Below are 21,661 nucleotides of genomic sequence, written 5' to 3' on the forward strand. Positions count from 1 at the left end.
CTAATGACACTTAGGGACGTCAAAGAGTCCCTAAAAGACACATAGGAAGCTCAGGGAGTCTCTAAGTCTAAGAACACAGCGTGAAAATCAAACTAAAGACTAAACACAATAATCGTTGATAAAGGGCGCCCGATCAGTTAACACGCACACAGCGCCCTCGTCTTCTAACGGGCGGCACGCGCGGCCGGCCATCTGAAGTACTGTTGTTAGCGGGTACTGCTCGTAGGAGTGGAGCTTGCCGTTGTATCTGATGGATAGATAGATAAATTACATAGATATAGGCGCTAAAGAGGTCTAAGGGTCGCTTAGAGAAAATTTAGGAGCTCAGAGAGTCTCTTATAGACACTAGATAGCTTAAAGAGTTACCTAACGACATTTAGGGAACTCAAAGTCTCCTAGACACACTTGGTAGCTCAGGGAGTCTCGAAAGATATTTGAGAGAGCTCAGTCTCAGAGACACTTAGTAGCTTAGGCAGTCTCCTATAGACACTTGGTAGCTCAGAGTCTCCTATAGATATTTGGGGAGCCTAGAGTTTCTTATAGACACTAAAGGAAACTTAGTCTTCTATAGACACTTGATAGCTCAGGGAGTCTCCTATAGACACTTGATAGCTCAGGGAGTCTCTTTTAGACACGTAAGGAGTTCAGGGAGTCCATTTTAGACATTTGGGGACCCCAAGGAGTCTCCTAAAGAAACTTGAGGGAAGTTTTGGATACTATGCAGATCTCAAGAGTAATTTAAAGACACTAAAGGAGCTTAGACACTATAAAGACTTCAGGGAGTCTCCTAAAGACACTTGAGGGACTACATGATCCCCAGAGGTCGCTTATAGACACTTGGAGATCTCAGAGAGTCGCCTAATGACACTTGGGGAGCTCAGGGAGTCTCTAATAGACACCTAGGAAGCTCAGGGAGTCCCTTACAAACACTTAGTAGCTCAGGGAGTCTGTTATAGACACTTGGTGGCTTAGGGAGTCCCTTAAAGACACTTAGGGTGCTCAGACAGTCCCCTATAATCACCCCAGGATACTATAGACACTTGGGAAGCTCGTCGAGTCTCCTAAAGACACTCGGCATCGCCCGGCCGCTCCCAGAAGTCCTACAATGCTGTGCGTCACTCACGCGTGCGTGTCGGCGATGATGACGGTGTGCACGTGCGCAGCAAAAGCCCAGGCCAGCTCCACAGCCACCACGCACAGCTGGATGGCGCCCGACTCCAGCAGTTGCTGCACCACGCGCCTGTCGCCGGGCTCCACGCCCTCGTGGAGGTACGCCACGCCCGCTGCGACTTTTGGACACTATACGAACCTCAGAGGAGCTTAAACACACTTGAGGAGCCTTCAGACACTATTCAAGACTTTAGGGAGTCACTTAAAGACACATGAGGAGCCTTTAGATACTATTAAAGACTTTCAGGGAGTCATCTATAGACACTTGGGGAGCTCAGAGTATCTTATAGACACTCCAAGGAGCTCAGTCTCTTATAGACACTTGATAGCTTAGGGAGTCTCCTAAAGACACTTAGGGAACTCAAGAGAGTCGTCTATAGACACTTGATAGCTCAGGGAGTCATCTATAGACACTTGGGGAGCTCAGGGAGTATTATAGACACTTGGGGAGCTCAGTAAATCCCCTATAGTCACCCCAGGGGACGTAGAACGCCCTATAGACACTCGGGAAGCTCGTCGAGTCTCCTACAGACACTCGGCATCGCCCGGCCGCTCCCAGAAGTCCTACAATGCTGTGCGTCACTCACGCGTGCGTGTCGGCGATGATGACGGTGTGCACGTGCGCAGCAAAAGCCCAGGCCAGCTCCACAGCCACCACGCACAGCTGGATGGCGCCCGACTCCAGCAGTTGCTGCACCACGCGCCTGTCGCCGGGCTCCACGCCCTCGTGGAGGTACGCCACGCCCGCTGCGACTTTTGGACACTATACGAACCTCAGAGGAGCTTAAACACACTTGAGGAGCCTTCAGACACTAGGAGTCACTTAGAGACACTTAAGGGACTACATGATCCCCAGAAGTCGCTTATAGACACTTGGGGAGCTCAGGGAGTCCCTTATAGACACTTGGGGAGCTCAGTAAATCCCCTACAGTCACCCCAGGGGACGTAGCATGCCCTATAGACACTCGGGAAGCTCGTCGAGTCTCCTACAGACACTCGGCATCGCCCGGCCGCTCCCAGAAGTCCTACAATGCTGTGCGTCACTCACGCGTGCGTGTCGGCGATGATGACGGTGTGCACGTGCGCAGCAAAAGCCCAGGCCAGCTCCACAGCCACCACGCACAGCTGGATGGCGCCCGACTCCAGCAGTTGCTGCACCACGCGCCTGTCGCCGGGCTCCACGCCCTCGTGGAGGTACGCCACGCCCGCTGCGACTTTTGGACACTATACGAACCTCAGAGGAGCTTCAACACACTTGAGGAGCCTTCAGACACTAGGAGTCACTTAGAGACACTTAAGGGACTACATGATCCCCAGAAGTCGCTTATAGACACTTGGGGAGCTCATTGAGTCTTAGGGAGCTCAGGGAGTCTCATTTAGACACTTGGGGAACTCAAGAGAGTCGTCTATAGACACTTGATAGCTCAGGGAGTCGCCTATAGACACTTGGGGAGCTCAGAGTCTCCTATAGACACTTGATAGCTTAGGGAGTCTCCTAAAGACACTTGGGGAACTCAGAGATCCCTTAAAGACACTTGAGGGACTACATGATTCCCAGAAGTCACTTATAGACACTTGAAGATCTCGGAGAGTATCCTAAAGACACTTGGGGAACTCAGGGAGTCCCTTATAGACACTTGATAGCTCAGGGAGTCGCCTATAGACACCTGGGGAGCTCAGTAAATCCACTATAGTCACCCCAGGGGACGTAGAATGCCCTAGACACTTGGGAAGCTCGTCGAGTCTCCTACAGACACTCGGCATCGCCCGGCCGCCCCCAGAAGTCCTACAATGCTGTGCGTCACTCACGCGTGCGTGTCGGCGATGATGACGGTGTGCACGTGCGCAGCAAAAGCCCAGGCCAGCTCCACAGCCACCACGCACAGCTGGATGGCGCCCGACTCCAGCAGTTGCTGCACCACGCGCCTGTCGCCGGGCTCCACGCCCTCGTGGAGGTACGCCACGCCCGCTGCGACTTTTGGACACTATACGAACCTCAGAGGAGCTTAAACACACTTGAGGAGCCTTTGGACACTACTAAAGACTTTAGGGAGTCCCTTAAAGACACTTGAGGGACTACATGATCCCCAGAAGTCACTTATAGACACTTGGAGAGCTCATTGAGTCTCCAATAGACACTTGATAGCTCAGAGAGTCGCCTATAGACATTTGATAGCTTAGGGAGTCTCCTATAGACACTTGGAGAGCTCAGGGAGTCCCCTATAGACACTTGGGGAGCTCAGGGAGTCCCTTATAGACACTTGGGGAGCTCAGGGAGTCGCCTATAGACACTTGGGGAGCTCAGTAAATCCCCTACAGTCACCCCAGGGGACGTAGAACGCCCTATAGACACTCGGGAAGCTCGTCGAGTCTCCTACAGACACTCGGCATCGCCCGGCCGCCCCCAGAAGTCCTACAATGCTGTGCGTCACTCACGCGTGCGTGTCGGCGATGATGACGGTGTGCACGTGCGCAGCAAAAGCCCAGGCCAGCTCCACAGCCACCACGCACAGCTGGATGGCGCCCGACTCCAGCAGTTGCTGCACCACGCGCCTGTCGCCGGGCTCCACGCCCTCGTGGAGGTACGCCACGCCCGCTGCGAGGGTTTCCTTCAACATCTGGGAGAGGAAACTCGAATTAATATGACAAGATATGTAATGTACATATTTGATGTAATATAGAAAAACCTGGAACTAAAAATAGGCTAGTTTCCTAAAAAAAATTTTTTAGTCCGTCATGTTTAATATCAAAAAATATTGAACACATATATTTTTATTTGTCAATCTAACAAATAATTACATAGTTATGGTGCGTTGAAGTTAGGCACGACGTCACAACGTGCGGCACTTTTATGCGCGCATTGACGTCACGGGCCTCTTCTTATGAACTTTGACGCGCTTTATCTCTTTAAATTTTCATTAGTTTGAAAAAGTGAAAAATACGTGTAAAGTATTTTTTGATAAGTTAACTGACGGACTAATTAAAACTCTTGCTTTTTGACCCAGGAAACATCCCTATTCAAGTTAAGAAATCTGTACTTATATTATAAAGCTGAAGAGCTTGTTTGTTCGTTTGTTTACTTGAACGCGCTAATCTCCGGAACTATTGGTCCGATTTGAAAAATTCTTTCAGTGTTAGATATCCCATTTATCGAGGAAGGATATAGGCTATACGACATCACGCTACGATCAATAGGAGCCGAGCAACAATGAAAAATGTTGCGAAAACAGGTTTTCACGCGTACAAGTCGCGGGCACAGCTAGTGTATACATAATGGCCCTTGCCTACGGCGACTTTCTTAAACGAGCGACTGCATCGCTACTAACGCGCGTTACTCGCATTTACAATGCACTACAGAAACGATGCCAACGCGCTACTAACGCGCCACAAAAAGTCACCGTGGGCGAGGGCCCTAGTAGTTAATAGTTAAGGTTCAGCCAATCCAAGGCGTTCAGTCAGCGTCCGCTATAGCGTGCACTGTGGCGATCACTGCGCGTGTAAGTTGTTCACACTGCCACGTTCACCATAACAAAATTCCGCCATTTTAAAATCAGAAACGTCAAAATAAAGACGCGATCTAATTTTGACACGTAAGGTGACTGTGCTTCAAAAACGGCTGAACCAGATCTGGTCTTGAAGCTCATTAGAATGAGCCGCGGTTAGAGCTTAGTGAAGTTTGACATTCTTGAAGAAATTACCAGTAAACAAGACACAACAAAAAGCTTTAAAGTCTACGTATCATACATTGTTAGCAGTCTAAAAGGTTTTAACAAAACTTAAACAATCATACAGCCATAATCTCAACCACTGCCTTCAATTGGAGTACTCCACTAGCTCCAATTGCAAGTGCATTCCAATAGCACTTACTTATAAAAAAAAACATCAAACATGTCATTGCGAGAAGTAAACTACTTTTAGTCACGTACCTTATCACTCAGCCGCTTCAAAAACGGCTGCACCAGATCGGGTCTCGCGTGTAGGAAGCGTCCGGGCCTCTTTTGAGCCGCTGCCAAAGCCAGGAGATCAGCAGCCAACAGCCGCGCCCATCGTCGGGATGGCACAAAGACAGCGCATGGTTTTGAGCCGGCGTGGCGTACAACCGCGTTGTAAATCGGTTTCGTCATGGCGGCGAAACGGGACGCCGCGTGGGATATGTTGAAGCCCTGAAATGAGAGGAAATTTTATAACATTTGATATCCAACTTACTCATATCAATTTTAAATAGAAACCTTTTTATTTTAAAGTCGACTCAAGGTAGCATAAAACTCTAAAATTTGTTGGTCCTTCGAGCCGGATGTGCTGAATATGATCGCTAGTGGAGAAAACAGTGGCGCCAATTGAAGCTGAAACGAAGGAATATCGCATTTGCGCTAACCAGGATGGCGCCACTGTAGTGTAAAGCCCTGTCAATCGCCAGTAGTGCCAACTGCTAAGTACAAAAACAATAGCCTTTATTTAAATCGTGTCACCTAAGGGACTCGAACCAGTACCTGTATGTGCAGCGACAGCGGCAGCGGTCGCACGCTGGGATGGAAGTTGAAGGACGCGTTGGCGTTGCATCCCAGCCACTGGGACACGTCCCGCGCGTCCGCCAGAGGGAGCGAGAGAGCAACTATGCGAATTGAACGACCTGCAAGAAAAAACGTAGTGTTAGATCCTCCATATACGGACAGCTCGAGTAGTTGAGTGATTAACATGCACGGACCACTCTTGCAGCCACAATTAACAGCTTGAAGCTGTCATTGATAACTGCTGGAGCAGTTGGTATTAACACGTCACAATTTTATCGATTAATCGACAGCTTAGTCAGTGTAAGTAAGCGGAAACATACGGCCAGTTCTTACGTTTTAAGGATGTTCAGAAAAGACATGAAGCGATGCGACATTGACCCACTAAAATGGGAAGAAACTGCTAGCCATCATCTGGAGTGGGGCGCCTGGTGCGGAAAAAAGTTAACGATTTCGAAGAGCAGCGGAAATCTGATCTGGATTCGAAGCGCGATGTTCTTAAGGTCAAACCACCAGCGGCTATCTTTTACAACTACATCAACAGTGTCCTAACGTGTCAAGATTGGCTTCTGTAGCCATATTAGGGCACATAATAGGGCAGTCCAACGTAGCCTTCATTCATTGTGGGGTTAGGTTAGGATAGGTTAGTCTCGTTAGTCTGTCTTGGACCATGTACCAGTTTGGTCATTTCTAATTTGGTTGTGGTAAACTGGGCCCAGTTTGATTCAGTTGTTGGGACGACGGACTAAAGGCATTTCTGGTAGTAGTATACAGGGTGGAATTTTGTAATGCCACCTGGAGAGAAAGTACTCTTAATACTGTAGATAGAAAATTTTACTGAAAGAAAACATTCCTTTATTTTTTTAAAGAAAGAGAACTGCTTTCAAAGATTTTCGAAAAATTTTCGAAAATTCACTACCATACCATACAATTTTCTGTCATGTTTTCCTTTCATTTAATTTATCAAGTTTGTTAGAGAGATTTCATCCTTATACTTAACCCTAACGATGCAATAAAAATACAAAGTGTAATTTTTAAGAGATTTTAGTTGGTTCGATTCCCGGGTGTGGCAAGCAAATTTTTGGAAATTCAAATTCAAATTCTTTATTGCTCCAATGTTGGTATATCTTTGAATGCAGTTCAATTTCTTTTCAAAAATAAAGGAATGTTTTCTTTGAGAAAAAAATTATATCTACAATATTAAGAGTACTTTCCCTCCAGGTGGCATTACAAAATTCCACCCTGTATGTATACCAATCAAGCCACTCACCGATCTGCGAGGCGATGTATCTCATCCTAGAGCAGACAACCTCGAGCACCGGGCCTTCCTCGCCTCCCAGCAGTTGTAGCGCGTCCACTATGAAGAGCGACACGCTTTGCACGCTCTTGCGGACTTTCCACCTGGAAAACATCAATAGACGTGTTGACACCACCAATCAATGAGGGTTTTCGCGAATGAAAGATCCGCTAGATGGCGGGACGTGGATATGGGGTCTGACTGCTGCGTGATTGGTGGATTTTAACATATATGTCAATGTCATGTCAAAAATAACCAATCATGCTACATTTGGACCTCGCGTCCACGTATTGCCATCTGGCGGATTTTTCATTCGCGAAAACCCTCATTGACGTACTATTCAAAACTTCTTATTCTTGTCGTGTCGACAACAAACCTACACAGCGTCAGCCCAAAACTCCGCCACAAGAGTGGCGTTGTCAGTAGCCTTCATTAAATCTTCCTGCATGCAGTTGTTTGGGCACGCAAGGCACGACATGATGTGCTTTTTTAAAACTGTCAAAACGGGACTCCCATAGATTTTGTATAGCAATACAAGCAAGTGACGTCACCTTTATGGAAAATCAATTAAACTACTTTTTTTCATTACAATGCAACCAAAATTTTTAATTTACTGGTAATTTAAAATTAATTAAGTTTTTTTAAGACCACTTCTCAGCATTTGCATAATGTTTGTCTCGAAACGTTGGTAGGGCCCAAAAGAAAATGAGACATGTAAAGTGCCCCTTACTTAAGGGCTATCTTTTTTTGACGTTCGTAAGTACCAAAATACTAGTCAAAATTGCATAAATATTTTTGATTTGATTTAATGATGACCTAAAAATAAATAGCTCACCTTCTGGACAGAACATCCCACTTCTCAGCGGTGGTGATGATGATCTGGCCTTTGTTGAGCAGCTTGTGATCGGTGGCCGTCTCTCCTGTCAGTTGGACGACCTGTCAAACAAAACATTGTGACCATAGAGATATAGAGAGCCAACTAATGCGCTGAGTTCAAAACTCAGTGTCGCATTATAGTCCAGTCATTTAAGCTTAAATTAGGTAAGAATCTCGGAATTCGAGATACCCAGCTGTAAGTCTGTAAATACTTGTATATTGACACCCTAAAAGTTGTCTCAAAACCTACATATGGTAGGGTGTAAGCAACTATTAAATTTTAAGGTCAAAAGTCACAAAAATCGGTTTTTTGCGCTTTTTTTGGTAATATCTCATTTCCTATGGGTTTTTTGCTATTTGTATTTATTATCAATATTGTAGAATACTAAATTCTCTACAAAGGACATCATCCACGTTTCATATATTTTTGGTCCAAAATCAAAAGTGCCGGCCAACAAAAAAAAGTACTGTATTCTGACAGAATACGTCTGCCTTAGCATTTGTTACTATGGCACCAAAGCCGTAGCTCCACTGTGCGTCGAGTATTTGAGATCTAAAAGTCATCGATTATTCATACATTTTTTGTTCAAAATCAAAAGTGTCGGCCAATAAAAAAAAAAGTGCTGTGATCTGACAGAATACGTCCGCCTTAGCATTTTTTACTATGGCACCAAAGCTGTAGCACCACTATGCGTCGAGTATTTGAGATCTAAAATTCATCGACAAATCATACATTTTTTGTTCAAAATCAAAAGTGTCGGCCAATAACAAAAAGTGCTGTCTTCTGACAGAATACGTCCGCCTTAGCATTTGTTACTATGGCACCAAAGCTGTAGCACCACTGTGCGTCGAGTATTTGAGATCTAAAATTCATCGACGATTCATACATTTTTTGTTCAAAATCAAAAATGTCGGCCAATAAAAAAAAAAGTGCTGTATTCTGACAGAATACGTCCGCCTTAGTATTTGTTACTATGACACCAAAGCTGTAGCACCACTGTGCATCGTAGTATTTGAGATCAAAGTCAGTCGTTTCATATATTTTTAGAGCTCAAATACTACGATGCACAGTGGTGCTACAGCTTTGGTGCCATAGTAATAAATGCTAAGGCGGACGTATTCTATCAGAATACAGCACTTTTATTTTTTGGCCGGCACTTTTGCTTTTGGACCAAAATGGATGATGTCCTTTTGTTTAAAAAAATTTTTTATACGGTGAACCGTTTTCGAGATAGAGGGCGGAGAGCGCGCGGTCACTGCATCACTTCAGGTCAACTTGTGACGCGCCCTGCGACGCATCGACAGCCCTAGCACCGAGCGCGGAGATTTTGACAACCCTACGGCTGCGCGGCCGCACGCCGCACGGACCGAGTTAATATTGGCTCCGTGCACGATTACAGCGCCAACTAGCGTCCACAACTTTGTGGGCTCTGTCACATTGACATTTAGGTCGTATATTTGTGAAAAAATATCGAAATGAAAAAATAACAAATATTTTCAACTAATAAATTGTTGTGATACCACGATTTGGGTGGAAAAAAGGTTTTGAAATCATTTTGGTCATTCAAATCAAATGAGGTAAGTCCAAAAAGTGTGTTTAATTTTGATTGTGTCAGGGTTTGTTTACTTCATTTATAGTTGTAGTTTTACAGTAAAACAAAAAGAAAAAGCTACTTTAACGGTTTCATTATATAACAGTAAATATATTTAAATGTTTCTGTATCGCTAGTAATAAATTAAATATCGTTTTCAGATCGAAATGAGTATCGTTTTGAAGACCGGGTTTGTGAGAGTTACAATATCAAATTCCAACCACAAACCGTATTTAAAGGAAAGTTGTTGGTATTGGCTGGACAAGTCCGAGATGTAGAAGAATTAAGAACAAAACAAGGGCAGAGTTCAATAATTCACGCTCTCATCATAAGGCAAACATCTGTGCACAACAACTACTGTGACTCATTTTTGTACTACCACGTTGTATAGTTTAGTTATTTCCAAATTGTAAACGGCTATTAAAACAGCCCTATCGAAATACAGTCCACTCTTTTATTTAAGTTCCCAGTAGGACCCTTTTCATGCGATTAATTAATGATATTAAAATGTATTATGTAGAATCGCTTTGCCATTGACAGATACATCTGATGACAGAGCTAACATTATTTCTACTTTTGACCACCATGAGCGCTGCGATAGATTATGTCCCCCCCACCTAGTACTTCGCACCCAGCGAATAAGAGACGGCGGCGACCGCGGGCGCCTAGCATTCGCTCGGGAGCCATCGTAACAGCCAGACGATCGCGCGCGCGTCCACGGCTAATTACGCAAGAGTCCCTAGCGAATAGCTGCCCTCACTGTTCCCACTAACCTGGCTCGATAGGACTTTCGGCTCGCGCGGTTTCCGTGACACGAGCGAACCATCGTTGCCTGTATACACATTCCAATCCTCACCGAGTGCATATTTTACTCAATCCCGACCTGCGGTAGCAATCCCGCTGCCACCCTTCCTGAATTCCTCCCCACTCGCCACGTAGGTCCTAAGCCTTTTTACCTTTGGTACTCGAACCCCCACTTCGTTGACCTCGGTTACCGATTTGGTGAGCGGACCGTCCTACCCCCCTAGTTTATAAGTATCCAAACTAACACTCGCTAAACCTCGCACAGGGCGCCGCCCCTCTCGCGGATTACGTAAACTAGTCTCGGGACGCGAACCGGGCGCGTCGCTATCCCTCTTGTCATAGTAGATTTGCAATTGTGGAATAACTTACTCATTGTTTAAATAATAGTAATTTAGAGTCAGTGAAACATGGACCTATAAAAAAAGGCGGACGGAACTCGCGCTACAACGAAACTGTGACGCAAAATTTTGGCGTTTTCATCTATTGTGTGAGTGAATTTAGGGATGCCATGTTAGCCAAAACATTTTACCCATTTATCTTAAGAAAAACATAGATGGGCAGATATGTTACTTGGAAATGTAGACGGAATTATATCGTGCCATTTGAAAAGGATGAAAGATGAATGCGTTGAGGTAGACGCGAAATTTTCAAATTTTCTTACTTTGTTTGCAAGTCAGTGTCAGGTTATATATTGATCAAAATATGATTCACGCAGTTACAAATTATCAATCTTGTCATATCAATCATAATCTTATGTATCATCAATATTATTATCTCTGATACATTTTAACATACAACCTGACACTGACTTGCAAAAATATATGAAAATTTGAATTTCGCAGTTCCACCAGGCCTGTTCATCTCCGCGAGTTTACATCGAAAATAAAACACGCACGATGGCCCACCTACAGGATACTATTCGACAAGGCCTCACATACGAGCGAACATTGACTCACGCACGCGTATTCTTGTGTATATTGGAAGAAAATAAAGAAAATGGTGTACTAAATACTGTGCAGTATTTAACTGCCTAAATAATAATAAAAACACAGAATGTACTTTTTTAAGTTGCCTCAAGACACTGAGAGGTAAATAAGTAGTTAATATTATTCATGATAATTCATGCTAAATCATGTATTTCCTCCGCCATTTTCCGCAGTTTGGCACCTCACGTCACATCATTTTACCGAAGTCAGCCTATAGCTTCGGCGCAGTGCCGATCACTGACGTTTGTCAACAAAATGGTGCTTGACTCTTGAGACAGGCTAAATTACACCATATTGTTAATGACATTGAGCATACATTTTTTAAATACCTTCGCGAAGTAAAACTTCTGTACGTAGTACTTATTATTATTCTGTGGTTCCACGCCCTTGGGAAGGATCAAATCTGCCTACGAAAATATATCCCATTAAAACACAGTTATTATAATAAATTATTTTATTTCTATAGTATGCGTAATAAACACCTAAAAAGTCTTAAAATTATAGATTTCCCACTTTTCAGGTAATTTTCCCACGTAAATAACTGAGAACACTGGCCTTTGACGTATTATTTTGTCGGGTGATTGACGTTTGATTTTAATATTTTAATGTTTATAAAATCGGGGAAATAAGTGATTAGATTATTAGTTTGCCTGTGAAATGTGATTCCTTGATTTTTGTTCGTTTGATCAGAACGGTTTTTACACAATTTCACCACGCAAGACATGTCGTATTTGTGTTTTTTTTTTCGACGCGTAAATGTGTCAACTGTGTGAAGTTTGCACTCGAAGTGGTGTATCAGGGTATGAATGTGTGCGTGCCGGCCTGTACGTACAGGCGAGCTGGTATATCCTAATGTCACAGTATTTTGTTGATGAGAATCCGTCCGACTTTTTTTATAGGTCCATGCAGTGAAACTAGAATAAGTAAACTATTGTGGAACCTGAATTATAAGTGCCATTGTGTTATTGATTGTGCGTTTCCTTGGTCGAATATCCCTGTAGGCATCCTGGATAGGTACACATCCCTCATCGCAGAAGGCGAACTGGGACTTAGTACTAAACAGCGGGGTGTCAGACTGAGCTAGCTTAGACGCCCCGTTGCAAACTTAAGCGGTTTAGGTTTTTCATACAAAAGGATTTTCCCGCTAATTCCCGTGGGAATTTCGGTAATTACTTGTTGTAAATAAGCTTTAAGTTTACTAAGGTACCTACATGCCAAATTCCAAGCGTCTAACTTCCGTTAAGCGTTTAGATTTTTCATACAAAAGGATTTTCCCGCTAATTCCTGTTCCCGTGGGAATTCCTAAGTAAACTATAACCTGCCCAGGTGTATGAAGAATAATTGTACCAAGTTTCGTTAAAATCCGTCGAGTAGTTTTTGTTTCTACACTCGCGAGCAAAAGTATGGAATCACTTACATGAAGTTGTTTCCACGCGATCTTGTGTAATAACGAATTTGTTAGGAACAAAAAAAGTGGCACCATTTTAAAGATTAAACTTTTATCTTTAAATTGATACCAAATTCATTTAAATCACACCAGTATTTAAAAAGATATCCCGGCTGATGTGAAGAAGTAACGAAAAAGACATGTATGAACTGTTTGATACGTCGCGAGTTGCGGCCTATTTACCCCCTATAAAAGCACGCGTTTTCGGATTTTTGCTTTCACACGTTGATTCATACACATCTCCGCTTCTTTTGACACTTTACCTGGGATTCTACACCTTCAGAAGCAGCACAAATCGTTGCACTATTGCAAGAAGGGCTCAGCCAGCGGGCTGTCGCACGTCAGCGCCACATAAGCCAGTCCTGGGTTTCGAAAGTTTTAAGACGCTTTCGGGAGACTGGTGGCTTTATCCCGAGACCAAGTTCTGAACAGCGCCGGTGCACATCGCAGAGGGAAGACCGTTTTTTCATGTCAACCTCTCTATGAAATCGTCATTTGACTGGAATCGACGTCCAGCAAGAGCTCAGAAATGTTCGTAGGATAGCTGTTAGCGAGTAGACAGTTTGTCTAAGACATAAGCAATAGAATTTAACTCCAAAAAGACCTGCCACAGGCTCGAAACTGACGGCAGGTCACGATAAGCACGCTTTCAATTTGCTCGTAAAAGTTTAATCTTTAAAATGGTGCCACTTTTTTTGTTCCTAACAAATTCGTTAGTACACAAGATCGCGTGAAAACAACTTCGTGTAAGTGATTCCATACTTTTGCTCGCGAGTGTATAAGGAACATACAGACGGACAGACAGACACAAAAATTTTACTGATTGCATTTTTGGCATCAGTATCGATCACTAATCACCCCCTGATAGTTATTTTGAAAATATATTTCATGTATAGAATTCTGTCCGTCTGTATGTTCCTTATAGAAACAAAAACTACTCGACGGATTTTAACGAAACTTGGTACAATTATTCTTCATACACCTGGGCAGGTTATAGTTTACTTAGGAATTCCCACGAGAACAGGAATTAGCGGGAAAATCCTTTTGTATGAAAAATCTAAACGCTTAACGGAAGTTAGACGCTTGGAATTTGGCATGTAGGTACCTTAGTAAACTCAAAGCTTAGTTACAACAAGGAATTCCCGAAATTCCCACAGGAATTAGCGGGAAAATCCTTTTGTATCAAAAATCTAAACCGCTTAAAGTAGACCTGAAGTGATGCAGTGACCGCGCGCTCTCCGCCCTCTATCTCGAAAACGGTTCACCGTATAAAAAAAGTTTTTAAAAAAATTTTGTAGAGAATTTAGTATTCTACAATATTGATAATAAATACAAATAGCAAAAAACCCATAGGAAATGAGATATTTCTAAAAAAAGCGCAAAAAAACCGATTTTTGTGACCGTTGACCTTGAAATTTAATAGTTGCATACACCCTACCATATGTAGGTTTTGAGACAACTTTTAGGGTGTCAATATACACGTATTTACAGACTTACAGCTGGGTATCTCGAATTCCGAGGTGAACTTACTATAATGACTGGACTATTAGATGAAATTCACACACAAAAGTAATCAAAATATGTGCTCATTATCCACTGCGGTATCAGTACTCAACGTTCGAATAATCTTTAGCACTACGCATGCAATGTAAACTGTTTACGTTATGACGTCTGCAGCAATGTGTTCTGTTTTTGGGCATATTGCTGCGACACCGGCCACGCCCCCTTGTCACATATTATCCCTTTAGTTTCTGTGATCTATGGTTGTGACAATGACAAAAATATTTTATTAGGTCTAGCGCTAGACCTATAGTACCTTGACTGAGTTATGCGCTACACCTATAGCACCACTGACTGAATGATACGCTAGACCTATAGCACCACTGACTGAGTTATGCGCTAGACCTATAGCACCACTGACTGAGTTATGCGCTAGACCTATAGCACCACTGACTGAGTTATGCGCTAGACCTATAGCACCACTGACTGAATGATACGCTAGACCTATAGCACTACTGACTGGGCTATGCGCTAGACCTATAGCACCACTGACTGAGTCATGCGCTAGACCTATAGCACCACTGACTGAGTCATGCGCTAGACCTATAGCACCACTGACTGAGTTATGCGCTAGACCTTAGTAACACTGACTGACTTATGCGCTAGACCTATAGCACCACTGACTGAGTTATGCGCTAGACCTATAGCACCACTGACTGAGTTATGTGCTAGACCTATAGCGCCACTGACTGAGTTATGCGCTAGACCTATAGCAAAACTGACTGATGCGCTAGACCATTGGTTTCTAAAGTGGGGGGAGGCGCAATGACCTTTAAACGAACCTGCGACCGCTGAGAAAATGCATTCCAGACTGCTCGATACGACATGCATTTTTGTACGGTCGAAAGAGGGCGCGTCTCAAATAAGTTTGGGAACCAAATGCGCTAGACCTATAGTACCTTTGTAGTTTGTAGACACTTGCTTAAACTCAACATATTTACTTACCTTCAGATTAAACTTGGCGCCGAACCGATGGTACCAGTCAGCGAAAACGACGTCAGCCAACGCGTCTTTAGGCAGCAGGTACACAGCGCGACCACCGCTGTTGGCTGATAGCAGCCGCAGTAGTGAACTCCGCCAACTCAGCGATCACTAACTTCTCAAGTACCTTTACGGTTACTCCTAAGGTGGCGATTCGAGTCGCTACAGACACAAGCGACCGAGACGGGAGACTGCGATCGTTATTTAGAATATAATAGAATAGAAAGTATTTGTCTCAAAACAGGTTTCATTTATAGTCTGGTCCGTGAGCACGTAGAATTTTTTCCAATGACTCCTAGCTACCCATCCTTATCGCTCGCGCGTAATTATATTGCTGTCGCGACTGTGCGACTGGCACCCGCAGTGAGTGTGCGAGCGCGATAGCAACATAATTACGCGCGAGCGATAAGGATGGGTAGCTAGGGGTCATTGGACAAAATTCTACGTGTCAAAATTCATAGGTATCTATCTCCCGTCTCTGTTTCTCTTGCGACGCTTATAAATACATGGCCTAAAGTCAAGTAGCATTGACATATTACGTGACAGAGCATAGAAATCTGAAGTTTCGCTAACATTTGACGTGACAAAAACACCCTCACGCGGCTCCATACCTTAGGCACTGACTGAATTATGCGCTAGACCTATAGCACCACTGACTGAGTTATGCGCTAGACCTATAGCACCACTGACCGAGTAATACGCTAGACCTATAGCACCACTGACCGAGTTATGCGCTAGACCTATAGCACCGCTGACCGAGTTATGCGCTAGACCTATAGCAAAACTGACTGATGCGCTAGACCATTGGTTTCTAAAGTGGGGGGAGGCGCAAAGACCTTTAAACGCGGGCCATATGTGTACTTAAGTATAAAAAACCTGCGACCGCTGAGAAAATGCATTCCAGACTGCTCGATACGACATGCATTTTTGTACGGTCGAAAGAGGGCGCGTCTCAAATAAGTTTGGGAACCAAATGCGCTAGACCTATAGTACCTTTGTAGACACTTGCTTAAACTCAACATATTTACTTACCTTCAGGTTGAACTTGGCGCCGAACCGATGGTACCAGTCAGCAAACACAACGTCAGCCAACGCGTCTTTAGGCAGCAGGTACACAGCGCGACCACCGCTGTTGGCCGACAGCAGACGCAGTAGTGCTAACTCAGCGATCACTAACTTCTTAAGTACCTTTACGGTTACTCCTAAGGTGGCGATTCGAGTCGCTACAGAGACAAGCGACCGAGACGGGAGACTGCGATCGTTATTTAGAATAGAATAGAATAGAAAGTATTTGTCTCAAAACAGGTTTCATTTACAGTTTTATCACAGATTTGACACAGGTCTTTATCTCCCGTCTCTGTCTCTCTCGCGACGCTTATACATGGCCTAAAGTCAAGTAGCATTGACATAAAATATTATGACGTGACAGAGCACAGAAATATGAAGTTTCGCTGACATTGACGTCACAAAAAACAGCCTCGCGCGCCTCTCCCATACCTCAGGCACTGACTGAGTTATGCGCTAGACCTATAGCACCACTGACTGAGTGATGTGCTAGACCTATAGCACCACTGACTGAGTGATGTGCTAGACCTATAGCACCACTGACTGAGTGATGTGCTAGACCTATAGCACCACTGACTGAGTGATGTGCTAGACCTATAGCACCACTGACTGAGTTATGCGCTAGACCTATAGTAGCTTGACTGAGTTATGCGCTAGACCTACAGCACCACTGACTGAGTTATGCGCTAGACCCATAGTACCACTGACTGAGTTATATGCTAGACCTATAGCACCACTGACTGAGTTATGCGCTAGACCTATATCATCACTGAGTTATGTGCTAGACCTATAGCACCTTTTTAGTAACTTCGCTTTTACATACCTTCAAGTTGAACTTGGCGCCGAACCGATGGTACCAGTCAGCAAATACAACGTCAGCCAACGCGTCTTTAGGCAGCAGGTACACAGCGCGACCGCCGCTGTTGGCCGACAGCAGACGCAGTAATGCCAACTCAGCGATCACTAACTTCTCAAGTACCTTTGTACGGTTACTCCTAAGGTGGCGATTCGCATCGCTACAGACACAAGCGACCGAGACGGGAGACTGCGATCGTTATTTAGAATAGAATAGAATAGAAAGTATTTGTCTCAAAACAGGTTTCATTTACAGTTTTATCACAAATTTGACATAGGTCTCTATCTCCCGTCTCTGTCTCTCTCGCGACGCTTATACATGGCCTAAAGTCAAGTAGCATTGACATAATTATGACGTGACAGAGTATAGAAATCTAAAGTTTCGCTGACATTTGACGTCACAAAAAACACCCTTCAGGCACTGAGTTATGCGCTAGACCTATAGCACCACTGACTGAGTTATGCGCTAGACCTATAGCACCATTGACTGAGTTATGCGCTAGACCTATAGCACCATTGACTGAGTTATGCGCTAGACCTATAGCACCACTGACCGAGTTATGCGCTAGACCTATAGCATCACTGACTGAGTTATGCGCTAGACCTATAGCACCACTGACTGAGTTATGCGCTAGACCTATAGCACCACTGACTGAGTTATGCGCTAGACCTATAGCACCACTGACTGATTTATACTCTAGACCTATAGCACCTTTTTAGTAAATTCTCTTTTACATACCTTCAGGTTGAACTTGGCGCCGAACCGATGGTACCAGTCAGCAAACACAACGTCAGCCAACGCGTCTTTAGGCAGCAGGTATACAGCGCGACCACCGCTGTTGCCTGATAGCAGACGCAGTAGTGCCAACTCAGCTATCACTGATTTGCCGGAGCCCGACGGCGCACCGACGAATACGTTGTCGTCCGAGTTGTAGACTGCGTTGAACACCTGGTGGAGATGATGTTAGTTATTATACCGGCGAAGTTTGTACCGCCTATGTTCGGGAGAAATAATGTAGGATCGTAATGGTGAAAGAATTTTTTAAATCGGTCCAAAAGTTTTGGAGCCTATTCAATACGAACAACCATTATGATTTTAATATGAAAATATCTCATAAATGGTTGACTTTTACATAAGTAAATTGGCTGCAAATGACTTGAACACAGCGTCAAATAGTGACACCCAAAGTAGCCAATAAGTTCGCAACACGTCTTTGTTACAATTGGAATAAGGTTGTGTTGTCAACTTTTTGGCCACTTTACGAACGAACACGAACACGAACTATGTGACACTGACTGTAATAAAGTCCCTTACAAGGATGTTCACTAAAGTCCGGTCGCCGAGCAGATAGAATTTCGTCCAATGACCCCAAGTTATCCATCCTTATCGCTCGCGTGTGATTATATTGCTGTCACGCTCGCACACACGCTGCGGCCGCCCGTCGCACAGTCGCGACAGCAATATAATTACTTGCGAGCAATAAGAATAGCTTGGGGTTATTGAACGAAATTCTATCTGCTCGGCGACCGGACTTTAGTAACGTCACCGTGTTTATTTTAGCTGTTTCTTACCTGTGTCTGCACAGGGTTGAACTGCGGGAATATGTCGCTATACAGCGCCTCGTATTCAGGGTTCCGTAACGCTGATATAGGCAGCGGTTGGAGGTCCAACATCCTTGTAAGGGACATCCTTGAGTGTCACGAACTATTTGACGCTGACTGTACTAGTCCCTTAAAAGGATGTTCATCAAAGTCCGGTCGCCGAGCAGATAAAATCTCGTCCAACGACCCCAAGCTACCCATCCTTATCGCACGCGTGTGATTATATTGCTATCGCGCTCGCACACTCACTGCGGCCGCCCGTCGCACAGTCGCGACAGCAATATAATTACTTGCGAGCAATAAGAATGGCTTAGGGTCATTGGACGAAATTCTATCTGCTCGGCGACCGGACTTTAGTAACGTCACTCTATAAATTCCAGCTGTTTCTTACCTGTGTCTGTACAGTGTTGAACTGCGTGAATATGTCGCTATACACCGTCGCAGTCGCCACAGCAATATAATTACGCGCGAGCGATAAGGATGGGCTTGGGGTCATTGGACGAAATTCTATCTGCTCGGCGACCGGACTTTAGTGACGTCTCCCTGTATATTTTAGCTGTTTCTTACCTGAGTCTGCACAGGGTTGAACTGTGGGAATATGTCGCTATACAGCGCTTCGTATTCAGGGTTCCGTAACGCTGATATAGGCAGCGGTTGGAGGTCCAATAGCTCTGTGGGCGGGAGGTTCTTCTCAGGCAGTATGAGGTGACGGAACGACACTGGTAGCTGGGTTTCGGAGGCTATCCATCTGTAAATATAACAATAATGTTATATTAGCTGTACCTGCGACTTCGTACGCGTGAAAATCTATAAAAGCGAAAGGTCACTGACTGACTCACTCACTCGTCACGAAATCTCAGAAACTACAAGTGCTAGATGTCTCAAATTTTGCATGGGGGTTCCTTTTAGAACGTAGTTGCTCACTAAGACGGGATTTTGCAAAATTCAACCCCCGGGGTCCACGCGTACGAAGTCGCGGGCGGCCGCTAGTTATTAGTATAAGTAGGAAACAGACACACCTTTAGCTTTTTTTGTTGTCTGTATTATTGTATTTCATGTTGATAGCACAATGAATAAATAAATACAAAGGAAGACTCACCTGTCTGACACGACTCGCAAGAAGTACTGTGGCGGCAACGGCTCGAAGACTGGCACGAAGAGTTTCACCTAAACAAAAAATAAAGTGTTTATAGTCCCACTGCTGGGCAATGGCCTCATCTTAGCTGTGGGATGGAGTTATATTCCACTACGCAGACTCAGTGCGGATTCAAGAGGAGGTAAGGTAAAAACTATGCACATTTGTTTAAGCTAAATTGAAATTTTGAGGTGGTTGGCTGACACCAATGTCATAATTTGCGTACCTATATGCTTTCTCAGTAAAGGTCATAGCAGACTTACAAACTCGGAAAGGGATCGACACCGAATCGCCTTTCGCGCGCTGTCAACCGCGAGGCGACGCGTTTACATTACGGCGCGGATAAGTGTGCGTTGCAGTATAGTTTCATACAAAGAATACCAACCGCCTCGAGCTGATTCGGTTAAGTCACCTTTCCGAGTTGATATGTGCTACGCACTAGCGGCGTAAGGGGGGGGCGGTGGGGGCGGACCGCCCCGGGTGCCAAGCCTCAGGGGGTGACACAAGTCGCGCAGATTTGTACTGATTAACGGATCTGATGAACTACTGATTGAAGTCTGGGGTCTATCTCATGATACGGGGGGTGCGATTGTCTTTCAATCTTCGAATCGTTAGGTAACCCCAAAATCCTGGGGGTAGGGGGTGCCTTAGGACTTATGACGGGGGGGGGGGGGGGGGTGATCGCCCCGGGTGCCAGCCCATGCTACGCCGCCACTGGTGCTACGTCCTCTATACGTAATAACAGGCCTGTTCATCTCCGCGAGTTTGCATCGAAACAAAACACGCGCGACTACACCTCTTGAGATATCTAATCGACAAGACGCACGCACGTGTATTCTTCACCCATTTGCATTGTAAAAACAATAAACTATGTAATGTTGCTCGACTCTTGAGACAAGCTAAATTACACCAATTTGTTAACGACATTGAGCATACATTTTTATAAATGCCTTCGCTAAGAAAACCTTCTGTACGTGTAAAGCCCGGTCTGTGAGCACGTAGAATTTTGTCCAATGACCCAAAGCTACACATCCTTATCGCTCGCGCGTTATTATATTGCTGTCGCGACTGTGCGACGAACGCCCGCAGTGAGTGTGCGAGCGCGACAGCAACATAATTAAGCGCGAGGGATAAGGATGGGTAGCTTGGGGTCATTGGACAAAATTCTACGTGCTCAGAGACCGGGCTTTAGTAGGTATTGAGCTATTCTACAAAACGAATGTAAATTTATTAGTCGAGGTCTATTAGTTCCGACGTTATTGTAGAGCAAAGAGACGCCCTCACATCGCTCGCATTTTTAGACAGTTTTAAGACATACCTGATGCTCGTCCTTGCAGTACTTCTGCTTGAGCAGGAAGTACTCGTGATGCAGGATCACCTCGGAATCCACATCCTCCACCAGGATCCAGAAGGCTTCCGACTGGCCGTGGACCTGTAGACAAAACATACTAAGTAAAAAAATAAATTAAGTTTTTTATTCTTTCACTGTAACGTGTCTCAACTCGGGCATGTCTAGTCTAAAGTTCGGTCGCCGAGAACATGGAATTTCGTTCAATGACTCCAAGCTACCCATCCTTATCGCTCGCGCGTAATTATATTGCGATCGCGCTCGCACACTCACTGCGGCCGTCCGTCAGTCGCGACAGCAATATAATTAATTATGCATGAGGGATAAGGATGGGTATCTTGACGTCATTGGACGAAATTCTATCTGCTATGCGACCGGACTTTAGTTGGAATATCGGCCACATTTCCAGCTACCCATTTCCGGTTATGTCGTCTC

The 21,661-nt window shown here is 44.6% G+C and overlaps 1 protein-coding gene across 1 annotated transcript in view; it reads right to left on the reverse strand.

Moving 5' to 3' along the window:
* LOC135085900 (U5 small nuclear ribonucleoprotein 200 kDa helicase) overlaps window positions 1-21,661 on the reverse strand; it is an 84,504-nt gene that overhangs the window by 15,684 nt on the left and 47,159 nt on the right. Inside the window, exons 28-36 of the mRNA XM_063980685.1 lie at window positions 21,197-21,310; window positions 19,843-19,910; window positions 19,311-19,491; window positions 17,881-18,090; window positions 7,811-7,911; window positions 6,949-7,079; window positions 5,661-5,800; window positions 5,097-5,333; window positions 3,607-3,788 (exon numbers count right to left, since the gene is read on the reverse strand). Coding sequence (XP_063836755.1) covers window positions 3,607-3,788; window positions 5,097-5,333; window positions 5,661-5,800; window positions 6,949-7,079; window positions 7,811-7,911; window positions 17,881-18,090; window positions 19,311-19,491; window positions 19,843-19,910; window positions 21,197-21,310 — 1,364 coding nt within the window. The remainder of the gene's footprint in view (window positions 1-3,606; window positions 3,789-5,096; window positions 5,334-5,660; window positions 5,801-6,948; window positions 7,080-7,810; window positions 7,912-17,880; window positions 18,091-19,310; window positions 19,492-19,842; window positions 19,911-21,196; window positions 21,311-21,661) is intronic.

This window comes from Ostrinia nubilalis, chromosome 30 (genome assembly GCF_963855985.1).
Source record: "Ostrinia nubilalis chromosome 30, ilOstNubi1.1, whole genome shotgun sequence".
NCBI classification, from domain to species: Eukaryota; Metazoa; Arthropoda; class Insecta; order Lepidoptera; family Crambidae; genus Ostrinia; species Ostrinia nubilalis.